At 33.9% G+C, this 15,700-nt stretch overlaps 1 protein-coding gene across 1 annotated transcript in view; it reads right to left on the bottom strand.

Annotated features, from left to right (window-relative positions):
- SPEF2 (sperm flagellar 2) overlaps positions 1-15,700 on the bottom strand; it is a gene marked incomplete at both ends in the record, with an annotated part of 98,676 nt that overhangs the window by 30,401 nt on the left and 52,575 nt on the right. Inside the window, 5 exons of the mRNA XM_084224692.1 lie at positions 3,077-3,244; positions 3,862-3,954; positions 5,872-6,054; positions 7,034-7,140; positions 11,701-12,174. Of these exons, the coding sequence (XP_084080818.1) occupies positions 3,077-3,244; positions 3,862-3,954; positions 5,872-6,054; positions 7,034-7,140; positions 11,701-12,174 (1,025 nt within the window). The remainder of the gene's footprint in view (positions 1-3,076; positions 3,245-3,861; positions 3,955-5,871; positions 6,055-7,033; positions 7,141-11,700; positions 12,175-15,700) is intronic.

Raw genomic sequence — 15,700 nt, 5'->3', positions numbered from 1 at the left:
CAGTCTGTCAGTAGATAATCTGTTTCAGTTAAACACCCATTAAGAACCAATGGATTACAATTCCAAACTTCAGTTCTTACAAAACAAAAGTCATCAAATCACACAAAATTATATACTGAACCATAGGACAGAGGTATAAATCCTAGCAGTCCAGAAATATCCATATTGTTGGCATTACCAGAAATTTAATAGACAGCTTTTTCCCAGGAATGTGGCCAACATTGCACAGAAAAACTAGCATTTCTCAGAGCAACAAAACATAAAAATATTTCATAGTTACAAACTACAATACCAAGAAATTTGTGTTTATTTAAGGAGTAAGCTTCGTAATTTTGTATGTTCACATTAAAAAAACCAGTATGAATTTTCTAGTCCCAATCTAGTCACTGCAAGAACCATTTTGGCCAACAGTTAACCAGCTCTCCACAGAAATAGGTATTTTCTAGTTTATGCAGAAAAATTAAGTTTACTTTAAGGAATCAATTAGGTAATTTTACAGCTAAGAGGGAAAACCCTCAAAACTAAACAAAAAAGCCTGCTGTAGAGATTTTTGAACACAAAGATGAGAAAGGACCTCACATAGGTGAACAGTGCTTTTGCTAGATTACGTCACAATGTAGACTAACCACTAGCAACAGGAAATTGCATGTAATTGAACAAACCATTTCGTTCCTCATTAGGAGGGAGAGACTGCTGATGTTCAGTCACACTTGTGCTATGTGCCTTGAGCCTTAATACATTTCATTTTGAGCACAGGACGAGTAGAGTCATTTACAGTCCTTTTTACACACAGTAATCAAGATTACAGAAATATCAGGACTGAAGATTTTTGGTCTGTCATTGCATTGCTTACACTCGGCTGTGAGACCTACATGACTAATAGTAACATTATTTAGACTTAAAATAAAATTGGTAAAAGAAGCCTCAAGAATATGTTAGTCTGAGCTTCTCTTAACAACATGAAGGCCTCAGATGTATTTCTGCATGTAGATACCAAGGAGAAGACATTACAATTACCAGCACAGAACAAGAAAAAGAGAAGAGGCAAATTAGGTAAAGTCCTCTAAGTGCCTATGTATGAGCCAGCTACCTAAGGTATAAAACTTCTTAGAGATGAGCTAGATGGCTCTTTATATTTCACTGATGAATGTTCCACTGATAATAGTTACTAAATTTCCAGTACCTGGAGAGAGAATTGGGAAATTTAGATCACATGTAAACAGCCACAGGGAAACAAAGGTTTAAAGTCTTAATTTGATGCTGAAACCGCTTGGGATGTCTTCAGTACTCTGTGCATTTGATGGAGCTTGGCTCAAGCCTGACACAATGTCAATGCACCATTTCCTTTTTGCCCCCTTGTGTTTGTGGAATAACCTTCATGAAATTCTGGCTCTACTAAAGCCTATAGAGAAAACTCATTTACTTCAGTGGTATGGGATTTCTTTTGTTGCCTTCTGTCCATGCTCAACATTATCATTTAAGTGCATAGGCATGGAACACAATGCATAAGAAAAATATTTTTTAAATGAAAATATTAAAAATAAAATATTAAAATGATGTTTTAAAATTTGTCCAGTGATTCTGTGCACCAGCCTAGACAACTATAAAGTCAAAGAGAATCCATAGAAGCAAGATTTGTTTAACATCTACTTCTTGGATATTCCTAGGTTTCTGAGGGACTCTCCAAGGTGAATTAGGCACACAATTTGTCTGTTTATTACACTGTGGGATATACACCAGACATAGCACAGATTCACAGAGCCAGTGCCTTGAGTGAGAAAGCAGGCATGAGGAAATGCTCAAGTTAAATGGGACATCTCTTTCTCCTCAGAGATCCAGTTAATTCTGGGCTGAAGGCAAATGCTCCCCTTCACTTGTGACTCACAGCCTTAAGAAGTTGTTGACATATAGGTGATAATGCCAGTATCTTATATACAACCAAACTTCCAACCAAACAGAAGAAACCAAGCAGAAAATGGCAGAGGAGAACAAGTTGTGTAGCTTTATATCCAATGACGTGCAAGTTAGAACTTTTCACCAAAATATGGGAAAATAATACCACAATATCTAATTGGGAGCATTCTGTGCTCTCTTTCTTCATATGAAATGTGGAAAGTCGTACTGTCTTATTGTCTCATTCAGTCTCTCCAGTGTGCAAAAACTCTGTTGTGCCAAACAAATCACAGGGAAGTATTGTAACTTCTGTCATTTGAAATTACAAAATTATTTTGCAAATGTATATTATGACCCTGTGTAGTAAAATGCCTTTTCTATGCTGTTTCTAGAGATCTCAATTATACTTTAAGTTCTGGGCAATTGCTGGAGTCACTGCGGTTGCGACAGGGCAGTGAATAATTTTATTATCATGAGCAGCAACCTCTTTCCAAGATATGTACAGATAAACAATTTATGTCTCAAAAAATGATTTATACTTCAATAAATATAAGTATTCACCAATAAGTAACTGATGCTTGCAGTGGACTAATACCAGTTTTTTAAGACTTTAATAATAAAAAAATACTTCAGAAATACTAATAATGTTCAAATGACGAGTTTCATTTGATTTAACAATGCATTCATCATGGCTGAAAAAATAATTTAAAATTTTTTTTGTATGAAACAAATTATTATTATACCTTCTAGTTTTAAGATAAACCTAAACACTTGGAAATAACACAACAAATATATGTCTGAATATCCCAAAGAAACATAGTGGAAAAAAAGTAAGACCAGCAATAACACCAGGTTGTACATCTTGAGATAACATTTCTGTAAGTCACACTGCAGTCTAGTTCCAGGGGACTGACAGCTGGTCAATTAAGCAAAAGAATTCCATTCATATGCACAAGGAGTAATCACTAGTAAATATCTTAAACTTTCATTAATAGCAAGCAAATTTCCAGACTTTTGAAAGACTCCTTCTGAGTATTATTACCAATGCAATGTTCCCATGAATACAGTGAGACTATTTGTAAGTATTGGAGCTAGCCAGGATAAGCAAATATAGAGAAACCTAGGTAATTTAAAATTTGAAAGTACTACTACTATTCTCTAGTATTTTTCTGTAATATTTTACCACACATGGAAGGGAAGCTTTCTTTTTTCTGTGAATATATGCTCCAGTAACAACGCTAAGTGCTCTGTATACACCTTCAACTGGATCAGAGTGGGAGGCGAAATAAAGCAGCATCTCTATATAGTCCAGCAGAGCAGGGTCTTTTTTGGTATCCACAAATAAATGGAAGAAAAACTATAAAAGGGCAAAAATAAGCAAATTAATTTCTATAAGTGTACTTAAATGAAATACAAATCAAGGACTGCAGAGAAAAGCATGAAATACAGTAATTACTGCTAATAAGAGCTACTATACTTAAGAGCATGTTGAGACTGTACAAATCAAGGCTGTGATAAATCATAAATATGTGTTAAGTAATTCAAGGAAACAGAAATTGAGTTTCACAGAAAAGATAGAAATTAATAAAACCTTGTATCATCACAAATATGTTCAAAGCATTTTTTGTATTCAGATTATTATTAGCCCCCTCTTTCATGGAAAAATCTATGAGCTCAGATGCAGTGATCATTTGCCTCCCATTCTCTACAAAGCTGGTTGCCGTGTAGCAAAATTAATGTCATTCAACCAAGAATAGGAGTAATTAAGTCTTTCTGAGCAGACTATGATTTAGAATGCTCAAGGCTGACTCTTGGATTCCTCTCTACATTATTCTGAAGCACCACTTGACCTGAAAAAAAATCAAAAAAATGCAGCACTTATTGAAAAAAAGAGACCCAAAAACCTCTGAAATGAGACCTATCATGTTTGAGTAGTGATTTCATGAAAATACCTATGTTTTCAGTTACCTCTATGAGGTGCTTTAGCCTTTCTAAAGACACAGGTTCTTCACAACTTTCTGTTATGCTTAGATCTTCATTTCCATTAAACCATAAGCCGACCTGATTTAAAAAATAAATAAATAAATGTTTGTTTATTTTCACACATTGAAATAAGGTGGTCTTTACACTCTACCTGTTCAACACACAGGTTACTAAAAGTCTAATTTCTGGACTTAATCAAACTGAATTTGTTATTAATATACAATGATGAGAATAATTATAATTTGTTGTTTGTATGTTGTTATAGATATTTGAGAAGTTTTTGAAAATCAAATAGGATAGAAGTAAATGCATGCTTTTGAAAAAAGTGAAAATTAACTATGTAGTTGTAAATCTATGCTGCTGAAGAAGCAGAATATGATATGGAGTTTCTATGCAAGTTCTGGTTTCTTCCTTTTAGGATATCCTTTGCTAACCCCTACAGTTTTTTCCCATACTGTACTTTTAGAAGAAACTGTCAATACAATTTAGTACGATGAAGGATGGTGCCACGGCTCTCCCCATGCTTGCCTGCTCCCAACAAGATGACCAGGAGTCCTACAGAGCCAGAGCTACAACTGTAAATTAAAAGTGCTCAGAACCAATTCTGTAGTACTAGACTCTTGACACAGGAATGATCAGCTAGATCTGGATAGGCATGAACAAACTTTCTACAGAAAAATTCACTTGTGTGAAACCACACCAGGTTGTACAAGCATTACAGCAGGGACAACCCACCACCATTACCTGGAGATAGGTCCCAGTACTGTGTAGTTTAACAGTGTAGGTGCAGAGAGAGAGGACAGGTGAAGCAGCTCAAATTCCCAGTGGAAGGTTATTCACACCAGTTGTTTATTGAATATTTACTACCTTGTAATACTGAAGTGATTAAATTAATTGCTCGGTTAATATTATATTTGAAATAGGATCCTGTGATTAAAATGTATGTTCTCGGTCTGCATGTCTTGTAACTGCTAGGTTATTTGCAAACTCTTCAGCAAAACTTACAACAATAGAAAAAATAAATGCATGTAGACCTGCATTTTTTGTGGGTTTTCTGGCTTTGCAGAGTTTGTTTCTTAGAAAGTTTGTGGTAGGCAGGGATTGGCAGGTGCTCCTGGAAGTTTTAAATTAATCAAAGAAGTTCTGAAAATTACAGGCCTCTAGACTAACACAGCCTTCATTTATTCTTTAAAAACCAATGCCAGGTCAGTGGAAAACAAATTACCATAAAGCTTCTATGCAATTTATTCAAAACAGTTGGAAAATTGTATTTAATATCACAAAAAAAAATACAGGAACTGGCAAGACTGGAGTATCTACAGACACCTATATGTGTATATGATACTTACACCTAGTATAGCCCAAGAGAGTGAACCAGCAAGTATCATTCTAAGTATGATTAAAATGCAAAGTAAAAGTTAGTGAAAATGAGCAGAATTTTGTTGAAAGAACAAAAATGTACTCATAATACTCTTTCTGAAAAACCTTGCTGAACTATGTGACAATTCAAACAGAAGTTGTCTTCAGAAAAATGATCAAAGAATTTTATAATTTTCCATCTATTCAAGGCTTGAGAAATGATCTTGACAAAATTAATTATTGGAAAAAATCTAGAAACATTTAATTAAAATGCAGCTGATGAGATGAAACTGAAATCCTTATTTTTGCTTGGAGCAAATTATCTTATTCAGTGTCAAGTAAGTTAATAGTCATCAAAGTGCACATAGAATGGTTTCTTTAAAGCAGAAAGGACTTTCACTTGAGATTAATTAATGGGCAAAGTAGAAAAATCAAGTTTAAAGTATGTTTAATTAGCCTGATTTGTGGAACTATGGACAAGCTACATATTGGGCCATCAATTTGTGAAAACACTCAGACCTAAAGCACTTAAAATTCAGACTGAGTTTCTCAAGGCGAATAAACCAAACTACATATCGTTCAATGCAGGGAGTTTAACAAAATAAAATTTGATTGAAAAATTAAAAGGATGATAACCTGTAAATAGTGTTCCTGTGTAACGAAGCCTGATCCAGTGACATCAAAAGACTTGAAGACATGCACTGTTTGGAGGAGTTGTGTCACAGACGGCATTGGCCAAGGCTGTGCTGCTGCCAGCAAAAATCTGCGCCAGTCAGTAAGTTGTGAGTTCACTGTGAATTCAGATGCCAGATTTTCTAACTGCAAAATAAACAGTCTTTCAATATCCTATGTATCCTTAGGTATTTCCTGGACAGGATGAACAAGGTTCTGCAGTGAGGTTCCACAAAACAAAACAGGCCACAGGCCACTGAATGCCGACTGCCGTGTGCAGTTGATATCGCTCTAGATAAACACTCTGATAGCCAAATAGGCATTTACAGATACCTTAGCTTGAGAATTTCCTTTTGTAACTAAGTTCTTGCTGCCATGATAAACTTGAAAGTCTCATTAAAAACTGATTCTTTTAAGGAAAGAAAATTCTATTAATAAAATAAAGATAGGATTTATAAACACTAAAAGTTCTCAAAGAACACAGAACGTGGGATACATGCACATTTGGTCTATTAATAGACAATATTTGACTGATAGCTTTCCTTGGTTAATTAATATCCTGTGCTGAGATTAGGTTTTATATACTCAAGATGACAGATGTGATTAGTTTTCACTAAACTCACTGCAACTACACCACTTTAATATTAAAATGTTTACTCATGCACTTCATCTGTGTAAAGAATATATTAATAAAGTGATGAAATCATGTGAAATCCAATTAAAATCGTAATGTGAATCATGGTTTACTGTCAGAAATAGTTATTAAAACATGCTAACACAAGTAAATATTTTTATTCTGTAGGTTTACCAGTAACATCTGATGTTTGAATCTGAAAGAGAAATGAATTCAGTATAGAAGATTTGAAAGTTTTCATTTTTCTAAATCTGAAAACTTTGGATGGTGTCTTAAGAACTCATATAATTTGCATATTGTAAATAAATAAAGTGCTGACAAAATGTCTGGCACAGGGACTTCCACGATCCTTCCCTAGTGAAACAAGAATTTTAAAGATAAACTGATAATATACTATAATGTTATTATCTTCATTTTTTCATAATTAGGACAATGCTGCATCTTCTACACAAACCAATACTCTAGTTGAAGAGAATATAGGGGTTCACTTACATCTGCAAGAGTTAAGTTCTTCCATGCATCAGGGTAGCAATTTATTCCAAGATTCAAATTAACCAAGCCACTAACAGTTTCAATAAATACTTTCTTTGATATAAAACCTAATAAAAAATCAATATAGAAATATGTTTAGACTTTAAATAGACCTCTTCTATTAAAAAAAATTAAATTTTAATGGCCATATGAGAAAGTTATTTATTTTCCTATTATGCACTATTGATAATGCTAATATTTTTCAACCAAACATAAAATCTCCTTATTTAAAATTAATCCTATATGACCCATCTAATAGCAAAATTTCAAATATTTCACTGCACTGCAATTCTTCTGGTACTTGTCCTTATCTGCATTAAGATCACTACTCTATTCTCACATGGTCTGCACTGACAGTTAATGAGCATTCACAGACACCAATCTCTCAGAGTTCTGTGTATCGAATACCTACAAACATTTTCTTCCACTCTGCTTTATTTTAATCAATCATAAATCTATCTTCGCTCTTTAAAGCAAGCATAATCTAGAGAGTAGGGGAGAAAACATACACTGTTGTCTGTTGAATTCTGAAACAAAATTTAACTGTTTGAAAAGCTTCTCAGAACTCGCATGTGGGAGTTAGAAATAGCTCCATTAATTTTATTTTTAAAGAAATCCTAAGGAAAAAAATCAATTAAGTGCAGCAGGAATAGATTTGCTTATGAGCAAACAGAAAATTCAAACTTCATGTATGGTATCAAAGCACAAAATTATGTATAAAAAAATTTAAAAACAGATATGAGTCTTTTATTTCAGAAATGGACTTTCTGGGTCAGTGAGAGTTCGCTGCAAAACCTCTGCAGCAACAACAAAAAATGTAAAGTAAGTTTCAAGTTATTTAAATTTTGAGAGATAAAGCTGATTTGGTCAGGTTGTGATCAATTCATGGCATCAAAACAGGAGTTTTCAGATTACCTTTAAAACCAAACACAATCAGTGAAATGCTGGGAAGACTTACTCATTTTTTTCCTTTTTCCAGTCAAACTTCTTGTCTGTTTGAAAAGGCAAAGCTGTGCAAATTCTATGGCTAAGACACTTTGTTTGAAGTGAAATTTAGGTTTATGAAAAAGATATGTGATAGGATTATAAATAATATGTTTGATTATTAACTTCATTGTGTCATTATTCAAAATGAAGTTGCCAATTTGAATGAATAGTCTGCATCTCTGTAGACCTGTTTATCTCCAATCAGGAAAACCAGGATTAATGCCCTCAACACATCTTAATACAGTGGGGAAATCCTATACATATATAAACTTGGAGAGAAGAGGACAAAAACAGATTTGGGAAGCTCAGTCTGTTGGGACAGGAAAAAGGAAGGGAGAAACACCTGGACTTGAAGTCTTCATATCCTCCCCCAAATTTCAGGAATGAAAGCAAAAGCTGGGGAAAAAATACTACCAGACTGGTAAGTGTTCTGTTGTCTTGAAAGTTTTTGAGTTATCTGCATTGAGAAAGAAAATTTTCTAAAAAGATGTTTTTAGAAGTATAGCACATCATGTGATGTTTCCTGAAGCACCTTGGATTGCTAATATAATCATTTTAACGTAAACATAAATTTGGTTTTTTCATGAAATCTTCAATCCTCCAGAATCAGATTATTTCCATATAGCACAATGAAGCCTGCATCACAGGAGTATCATTACGGGGACACTTCCTCTAAGATTCCATAAACCAGGTAACGTTTTAGTGATTAGTGGGGAAAACAGGCTATGGTGCATGAAGAAGCTAGTGAACAACAAGAAAGGGCAGGGAAAATTTTTACATCTTCTTTGCACTATCAGATTTTCTAGTACTTTATCATAAAAAGCCCAGCTAATAATTTTTGGTTTTTGCTAAACATTTCCCTTTCCATTTGATCACTGGCAGTCTAACTTACCTTTTTGTCATACCATCTTATGTTTTAAACTGTTCAACTCCCACTATGATCTCCCTACCTGAAAATAAAAGTTGTAGTTCCTGTATTTATGATTTTCGGACTTCCTGAAATGAAATTTAATTTTTATTTTCTTCACAGATTCTAAAAGGATACTAATATCCTCATATCACTTTTTGTAAAGCTACATGACTTCAGAAACATACATTGAAAGAATCTGAGGGACATGGAATTTAAAGAACTTGCATCAAAACTAATGTCTGAGATGGGATTAAAGGATTGCAATCCAAATCAGAATTTACATAAACTATGTAATTGTTGATATTAACTATAGAATTACTGATGTGCTGTAGGGCAATTTCTTTGACTTTACTACCTCCTCCTGAAACATTTGATGAGGAATAATTCCAAAGCTATAGTAGTTCAAAATCTTCGAATGGATTGTGACTTAATTCCTCCTACTGACATATGTAGGAGAAAGGAAGGAGTCTCAGAGAAACAGAGGAAATCCCACATAAACATGAGGGATGAAATATGTTCCTCACTGTGTTTTTAGGATCTTTGTCTAGACTTAGTGTTTTGGGTATATATTACAGAGCACAGAACTGGTTTTGAGCATCTGATTATAATATCAAACAATAGGTGACTCATCATTTCAGCTCAAGGGCTGTCAGTGCTCCATAATCATGGAGAGATGCTGAGAGTGGGCAGCAACACAGATGCTACCCAGAAAAGAATACTGGTGTCAGCAAATGGTACTCTGCAAGCAGTGAAAGAAAATAATGTCCCCTAGGAAGGAAAAAGTAAGACAATTCCCAGAACTGGCTTTTTCCACTTAGAAAGACTCATTTCAAAACAGGTATGCTCTTTACAAAATCCTTTTATAAGCACAAAATAAAAGAAACCAAACCTAATAAGTTTTAGTTGAATAATGTAGGAGACTGAATAGAAAATTAAACATTTTTAATTAGAAGGAGCAGCAGGCATCTTGTAAAGAGAATCAGTATTCATGAAGATTTTGAAAAACTCGAGAGATGGTCAGGGTCAGTAGATAAGTTTCATCAGAAACAGAACAAAATACTTTTTGGAAATGGACTGCACAAATTGATACATTTATTACACCGTACATAAAAGAATTCAGGAACAGACTTCTAGCACATTGGAGAACAGGATTAGAATTCAAAGTGAACTTTAAAAATTGGAGTTAAAGTCTAGAATAAAAGGATACCATCCAACAAAGATAAATGTCAAGTGCCCCATTGGGCTGACATAATGAACTGAGTAAATGTTCCAAAGGGAGTCTTACTACCAAAGTAAGATTTCTACAGAAGAGTCTCTAAGGATTATAGCAGATTACAAAAATACAAGAATGGGAAGTCATTGGAAATAATCCTTTTTTATTTTTCTCCTAGATGTTAAGACTTCTGCTATAATACAACTTTGGAAACTCTAGATCAAGAAGGATGGATGTAAACTAAAGACTGACCAAAAGAAAGCAGCAAGAATCATCACAGGTTTAGAATATATTTCCTGAGATGTAAGGCTGAAGGAATTCTGCTAGTTTCATGGATGAAGAGTATGAAAAAACATGCCCCCACCCTGCATTATGGAGGTGATTTCAGTGTTACAGATACAGAACCACCATTTTTTGGTTTTTCTTTCTTTCTCTGTTTTCACCTGTAGGACATCCTTGGAATGCATTTTCAAACTTTTTCTAATCTCAGCATAGTTAGAAATCTCCATTTGAAAACTTTGAGGGAAAGGAACCCTCTTGGTATTATGTGATTTAAAAGAAAACACTTGAATTCACAATTCTAATATATAACAAGCCACATATTTAATAAGGTCATCCATGAAATATATATCCTGTTACTTATGAGGCAAAGTATATCTAAACTTTTTTTTTTTTGACTGCAAAATCACAAGTTCAGATATTTTATACAATGCACAGTACTGATCTCTATTTCTGACACAGATTACCTCTACTGGAGTGGACCAATATGATTTAATGAGGCATTTCTTCAAAACCCACTCCATTACTGACACATTGTTTATATCCAGAAGAGGATGAACATCTAAGCAAAACACCAAAGAGACTGTATGTGTATATATGTGTGTGTTTGTGTGGTATAGCATAGCACAGTACAGAGCAGAGCTGAGGAGTACAGTAGGTAGTGGGGTATTGTATTACTACATACATTCTATATTGAAAGTAGAGTTATCTTGATTTAGCAGATGATTGATTCAAAGGTGAATGACCTCATATTCATTTCTCCCAAATTACCTGTAGTAAATCTTCATTTGCTGTTGGAGGAACCAAGAAGGGTCTTTAATGATGTAATTTTAGCTACCTTTTTATATAAATCATTACTATTTCCTTGATGGTAGAAATAAATTCTGCTGGTATGCTTTACCTTTTGAAATTATCAAGTAGAAAGGTGCATTTAGAATATGTAGGATTATGAAAATATATATTCTCTAAACTATACTCATTCTCAGCTCCTAGATTAAAAATCAAGATACAGTAATCTTATTGCAACCCTTACAAATAAATATTCTTACAGGGAAATAAAAAGTAGTTTGAACTGTGAGGTGTATTAATCACATCCTGTCTGTAAGAGTATTTGTTATGGGAAGACTAATTTGTGCAATTAATAATCAGGAATGGGAAGACGGATCTGTTCTGCCTCTGTATGGAAGTCTTCAGAAGGACATGCCTGAGAAAGGTCCTGTTAAAGTTTATCCAGTTTGCCCATTCCTTTAGGGTCTGTGTAGGGAGAGCCAGATTTAGCAATAGCATGGTATCTTCTAAAAATATTTTCTACTCCCCTCAATGTTATAGAGTTCATGCTCTTCAACATCTGCTCAGCAGAAGCTGTATCTGGTGAAGCAGAACTGGCAGCTTCCATGCAGGTAGCCCAAGCATGAGCTTCACTACTCTGGTGTGTGTTTATAAATTCAAGTTTGAAGTCATCAGTGCCAGAACAAAAATTATGAATATTTTCCCCCAAATCTATATTATGTTTACGACATGGTACACAAAACATTATTCCTCTTTCATCATCGTATTTTAACCAGGAGTATTTTGTTAACCATATTTTTGGAAACTGGTGATTCCGCTTTGTTTTCTGACGTTCCAAATCTTTCTTCTCTTTCCCTCTGTCACCAACTTCTCTGTTGCTAGAAGAATTAGTCTTGCTTTTAAATTGCTTCAGTGCTTTTATGGCTATAATTTAAAAAGAAATAACTAAATATAAATTAATTTTTATTTTATAAACTATCAGTTGTAGCTTTTCTTTTTTTGTCCATTTTTATCTTGTTAATTTGAGACTAGAGTGTGACTTGAAATGAATAACCATGAAAGAGAACAAGTAAAGCAGACCTACTCTTAAATTAATTGAAGGCTACCAAGGATACTTATAAGAAATGGTCAGTTTTGATTTTGAAGTTTGTCAGAGTATGCAACCCATGAAGTGCAGCAGCATCAATGCCTGATTTGAAACAGGGAAGAGCAAAGTTATGAAGAGGAATTCAGAATGGTCTTTTAGGCAAAATGTCTTCAGAAAATACTGCTGAAGTCACAAACTTATTATAATGTCCATCATACCTGGCATTAGCAGAAATGTTAACTTGGAGCAAGCCTGCAAATACATAATCAAAAACCTGACACAGAATGCCTAACATGCTTATGTAGTAGCTGACATGATCTTCTTAAAATGTGTTTGCCTGCAAATGATATTATTACTGCTTTCAGAACTGTATATGCATTCTTAATGCACTGAGATTGTTCTGAACTTTCCCCAAATTGTTCTGAAGATGGTCACCCTTGTATTTTGCAGGAGCAAATCCCATAGGCTGACATTTTAAAAATTATATTTCTAGATCCCATTTATCTCTTACTTTTGGCCAGTAATTTAATGATTCTTTAGTATACCATTGCCATAATTTTAGGACTTCAAAAAGAAAGCAATAAATAAGCAAGAGAAAATGCAGGCAGGATGGAAGCAATAAAATGGGAAATCTATTTGTGCACTGGGAAATAACAAAAGTAACACTCTGCAGATGACCTAAAAGCTGACTCTCCCTCCTTATTGTGATGTGTACGTCAAGAACCAAAATTAATGAGTACATTAAGCTAATCACAGAGAGTAATGCTATTTCTAGTGCTTTAAAAGGTCTTGAGAAAAAGTTTTTGTATGCCACTCTCTTCTGCTTTAGAAGAAAGAGCAAATTTTTATATATACATATACTATATAATTTGTGGGAACTGATGGTTCCCGTTGTCGAAAAAAGTGACAGTTTGTTCCATTCTACTCTAAGCATCCTGAAAGACCATAATATAAATAAAAGAAGTAAGAAACATGCAATTTAAATACATTTACATTGTGAATAATTCTTGTAAAGAAAACTCTGAGGTAGCAGCTGTGGTCCACATGGACAGCAAAATGAACTGTCTCAGGAGGTTTTTCTGACATGTGCCCAGATACCATAAACAGAACCGAAAAGAAGAAGAGAAATATTCCTAACACACAGTAAAGATTAAAAAACTTCATTAGACAGACACAAAACCACAAGGTAAGGTGAAAAAGAGGTGGAGGGCTGGGAACCTGGACCTGCAACTTGAGAAGTAAAAAAGGGTAGAAGGGACAGAAACATTTTAACACCTCTGGAATGACTCCTGCTTCTTTAGGCATAAGGAAACCTGTAGAAATATGCTGGTGATTAGGGAAGTAGGGATCAAAGTAGACCTGTGATACACTATCAGGGATAATATTCCCTGTAAGGTTGGCCTTCAGTATTTCCAACTTTTTTTTTTTTAATTGACATGGAGAAACTGGGAATATAGGAAAAGGTGGGATCTGTTGCAGTGATGCAATGGAAAGAATAGAGGATACAAAAGGAAGCCAGCCTTTACTACATATGAAGCAACTAATGACACAACTTCTTCACATTAAGTTTGTTATCAAATGAGATCAAGAAGAAAAGCAATGTGAGAAAAGCTATCTTAGGTAGAATTATTTTTCATTAAAATCTTCTTAAAAGGCAGTATCATTCCCTGATACACACAGTGACTGGCAAGCTTTCACATGTTTCAATAAACAGTGCAGAACTTCAAAAAAAAGCAAAAAAATTATTTAGTGAAGATATTATGATCACTCGCGAAACTGAAAACAGAAAAAAAAAACATTTAAAAAAGAACATTATGAATGACAGCAGTGTAAGTTTACACTACACCCTGTCAACCAGGACTGTGACATTTTAAATGGAACCTGTGACATTTAAAGAGCAATCACTATGCCTCAGTTATTAAGGCAGATATACAAAAGAGACTATTTGATGATACACCAGTCAGTATAGTATTTTCTATACGCACTGTATAAAAATATTCCCATAAAGTGATGAAGTAGTAAATATCTATTAAACATTCAGATTATACACTTACACAGGCAAAAAAATACTAAGAGATTGTAAACTTATGCTAGAGATGAGAATTATGTTACCATTTATTCCCTCATCATCAAATTTTATCAAAACATTTGAACAGATTAATATTCCCTTCCATTTTCACTGAGAAAAATGTTTCCATAGCAGTTCCTGACTAGAGCTTTCAATAATAATCCCTTGCAAATTACACACCAGACTCTGTAGCAATTTTATAAGGATGAATGAGTGAAATAAACCCTTGGGGCTGAATTATATTCTTTTAACTTCTGGACTCTAAAAGTTAGTAATATGGGATATTTTTACCCTTAGATGAAAAAGATAGGAGGGAGTTTCAAAAACATGATACTTTTCATCCAAGTTGTTCATATACTCATCACTCCTTACAGTCAATTTCACTGTAAATATTTGCATAATTTATTCACTAATTAGTGGTACTGCTATATGTCCAATCTTCATTGAATAGCAAGAATTGGGATTTTAAAATTAGAAGCACTGAGAATTAAGGTATTTTTGTTGCTGCACAGATGTACTGAGGGGTGAGGTCCTCTGTCATGCTGACTGAAATCTTAAATATATATATTTATGTATTCAAACACATCAAAACATATACAAACATGTTAAATATGTTCCACAAATTTCTGAAATTAAATAAAATACATGACTTAGTAAGAGACATAACAGGAGCTATAAATTAAACTATTGATAGAATTACTAAGTTTTCACCTAGAAAGAGATACTTCCTCTGTCCAGAAACTTAAAACTTTCATATTTTCAAGTCTTAAAAAAACACATTGAAGATAAATAGTCTTTAAAAGATATAAGTTAGAGATGATGAAACTATTCCTATGCTCTCATATGGACTTCAGTCTCTTATTTGCATCAAAGTCAGGCAACTACTATTCTTCAATTGTTTCTACAACAATGCTTGGGGAAAGAAAGCATAATCTGTAGATATTATCCAGGGTCATCATGTAATCCTGACTTAGTAAAATATAACATTGAAAAGCTAACATTTCAGCTGAGCTACATGCACACTTTAATATAACTGTCTGCTCCAAATCTACCAATACAGTAAAATTCAATTCATAAGTTCACAATTTGAAAACAAACAGCAATGCAATATGGCCATTCTTGTCTGTTATGTTTACATCTTAGCAGACTATTTGATAGTTTTGTAAAAAAGCATTTTAAACATTTTTGGTTATTGCATATAGATTTTTTTTAAACCTGACTGGTCTCTATTCTATCTAATTATAGAATCACTTCTATAATTAAACTGAAGGTTCATAAGGATCATGCCTGTGAAA

The sequence above is a fragment of the Fringilla coelebs genome (genome assembly GCF_963513975.1).
Source record: "Fringilla coelebs genome assembly, chromosome: Z".
Lineage (NCBI taxonomy): Eukaryota > Metazoa > Chordata > Aves > Passeriformes > Fringillidae > Fringilla > Fringilla coelebs.
Note: the sequence above shows the minus strand (reverse complement) of the source record. Positions and strands in the feature narration are given on the sequence as shown.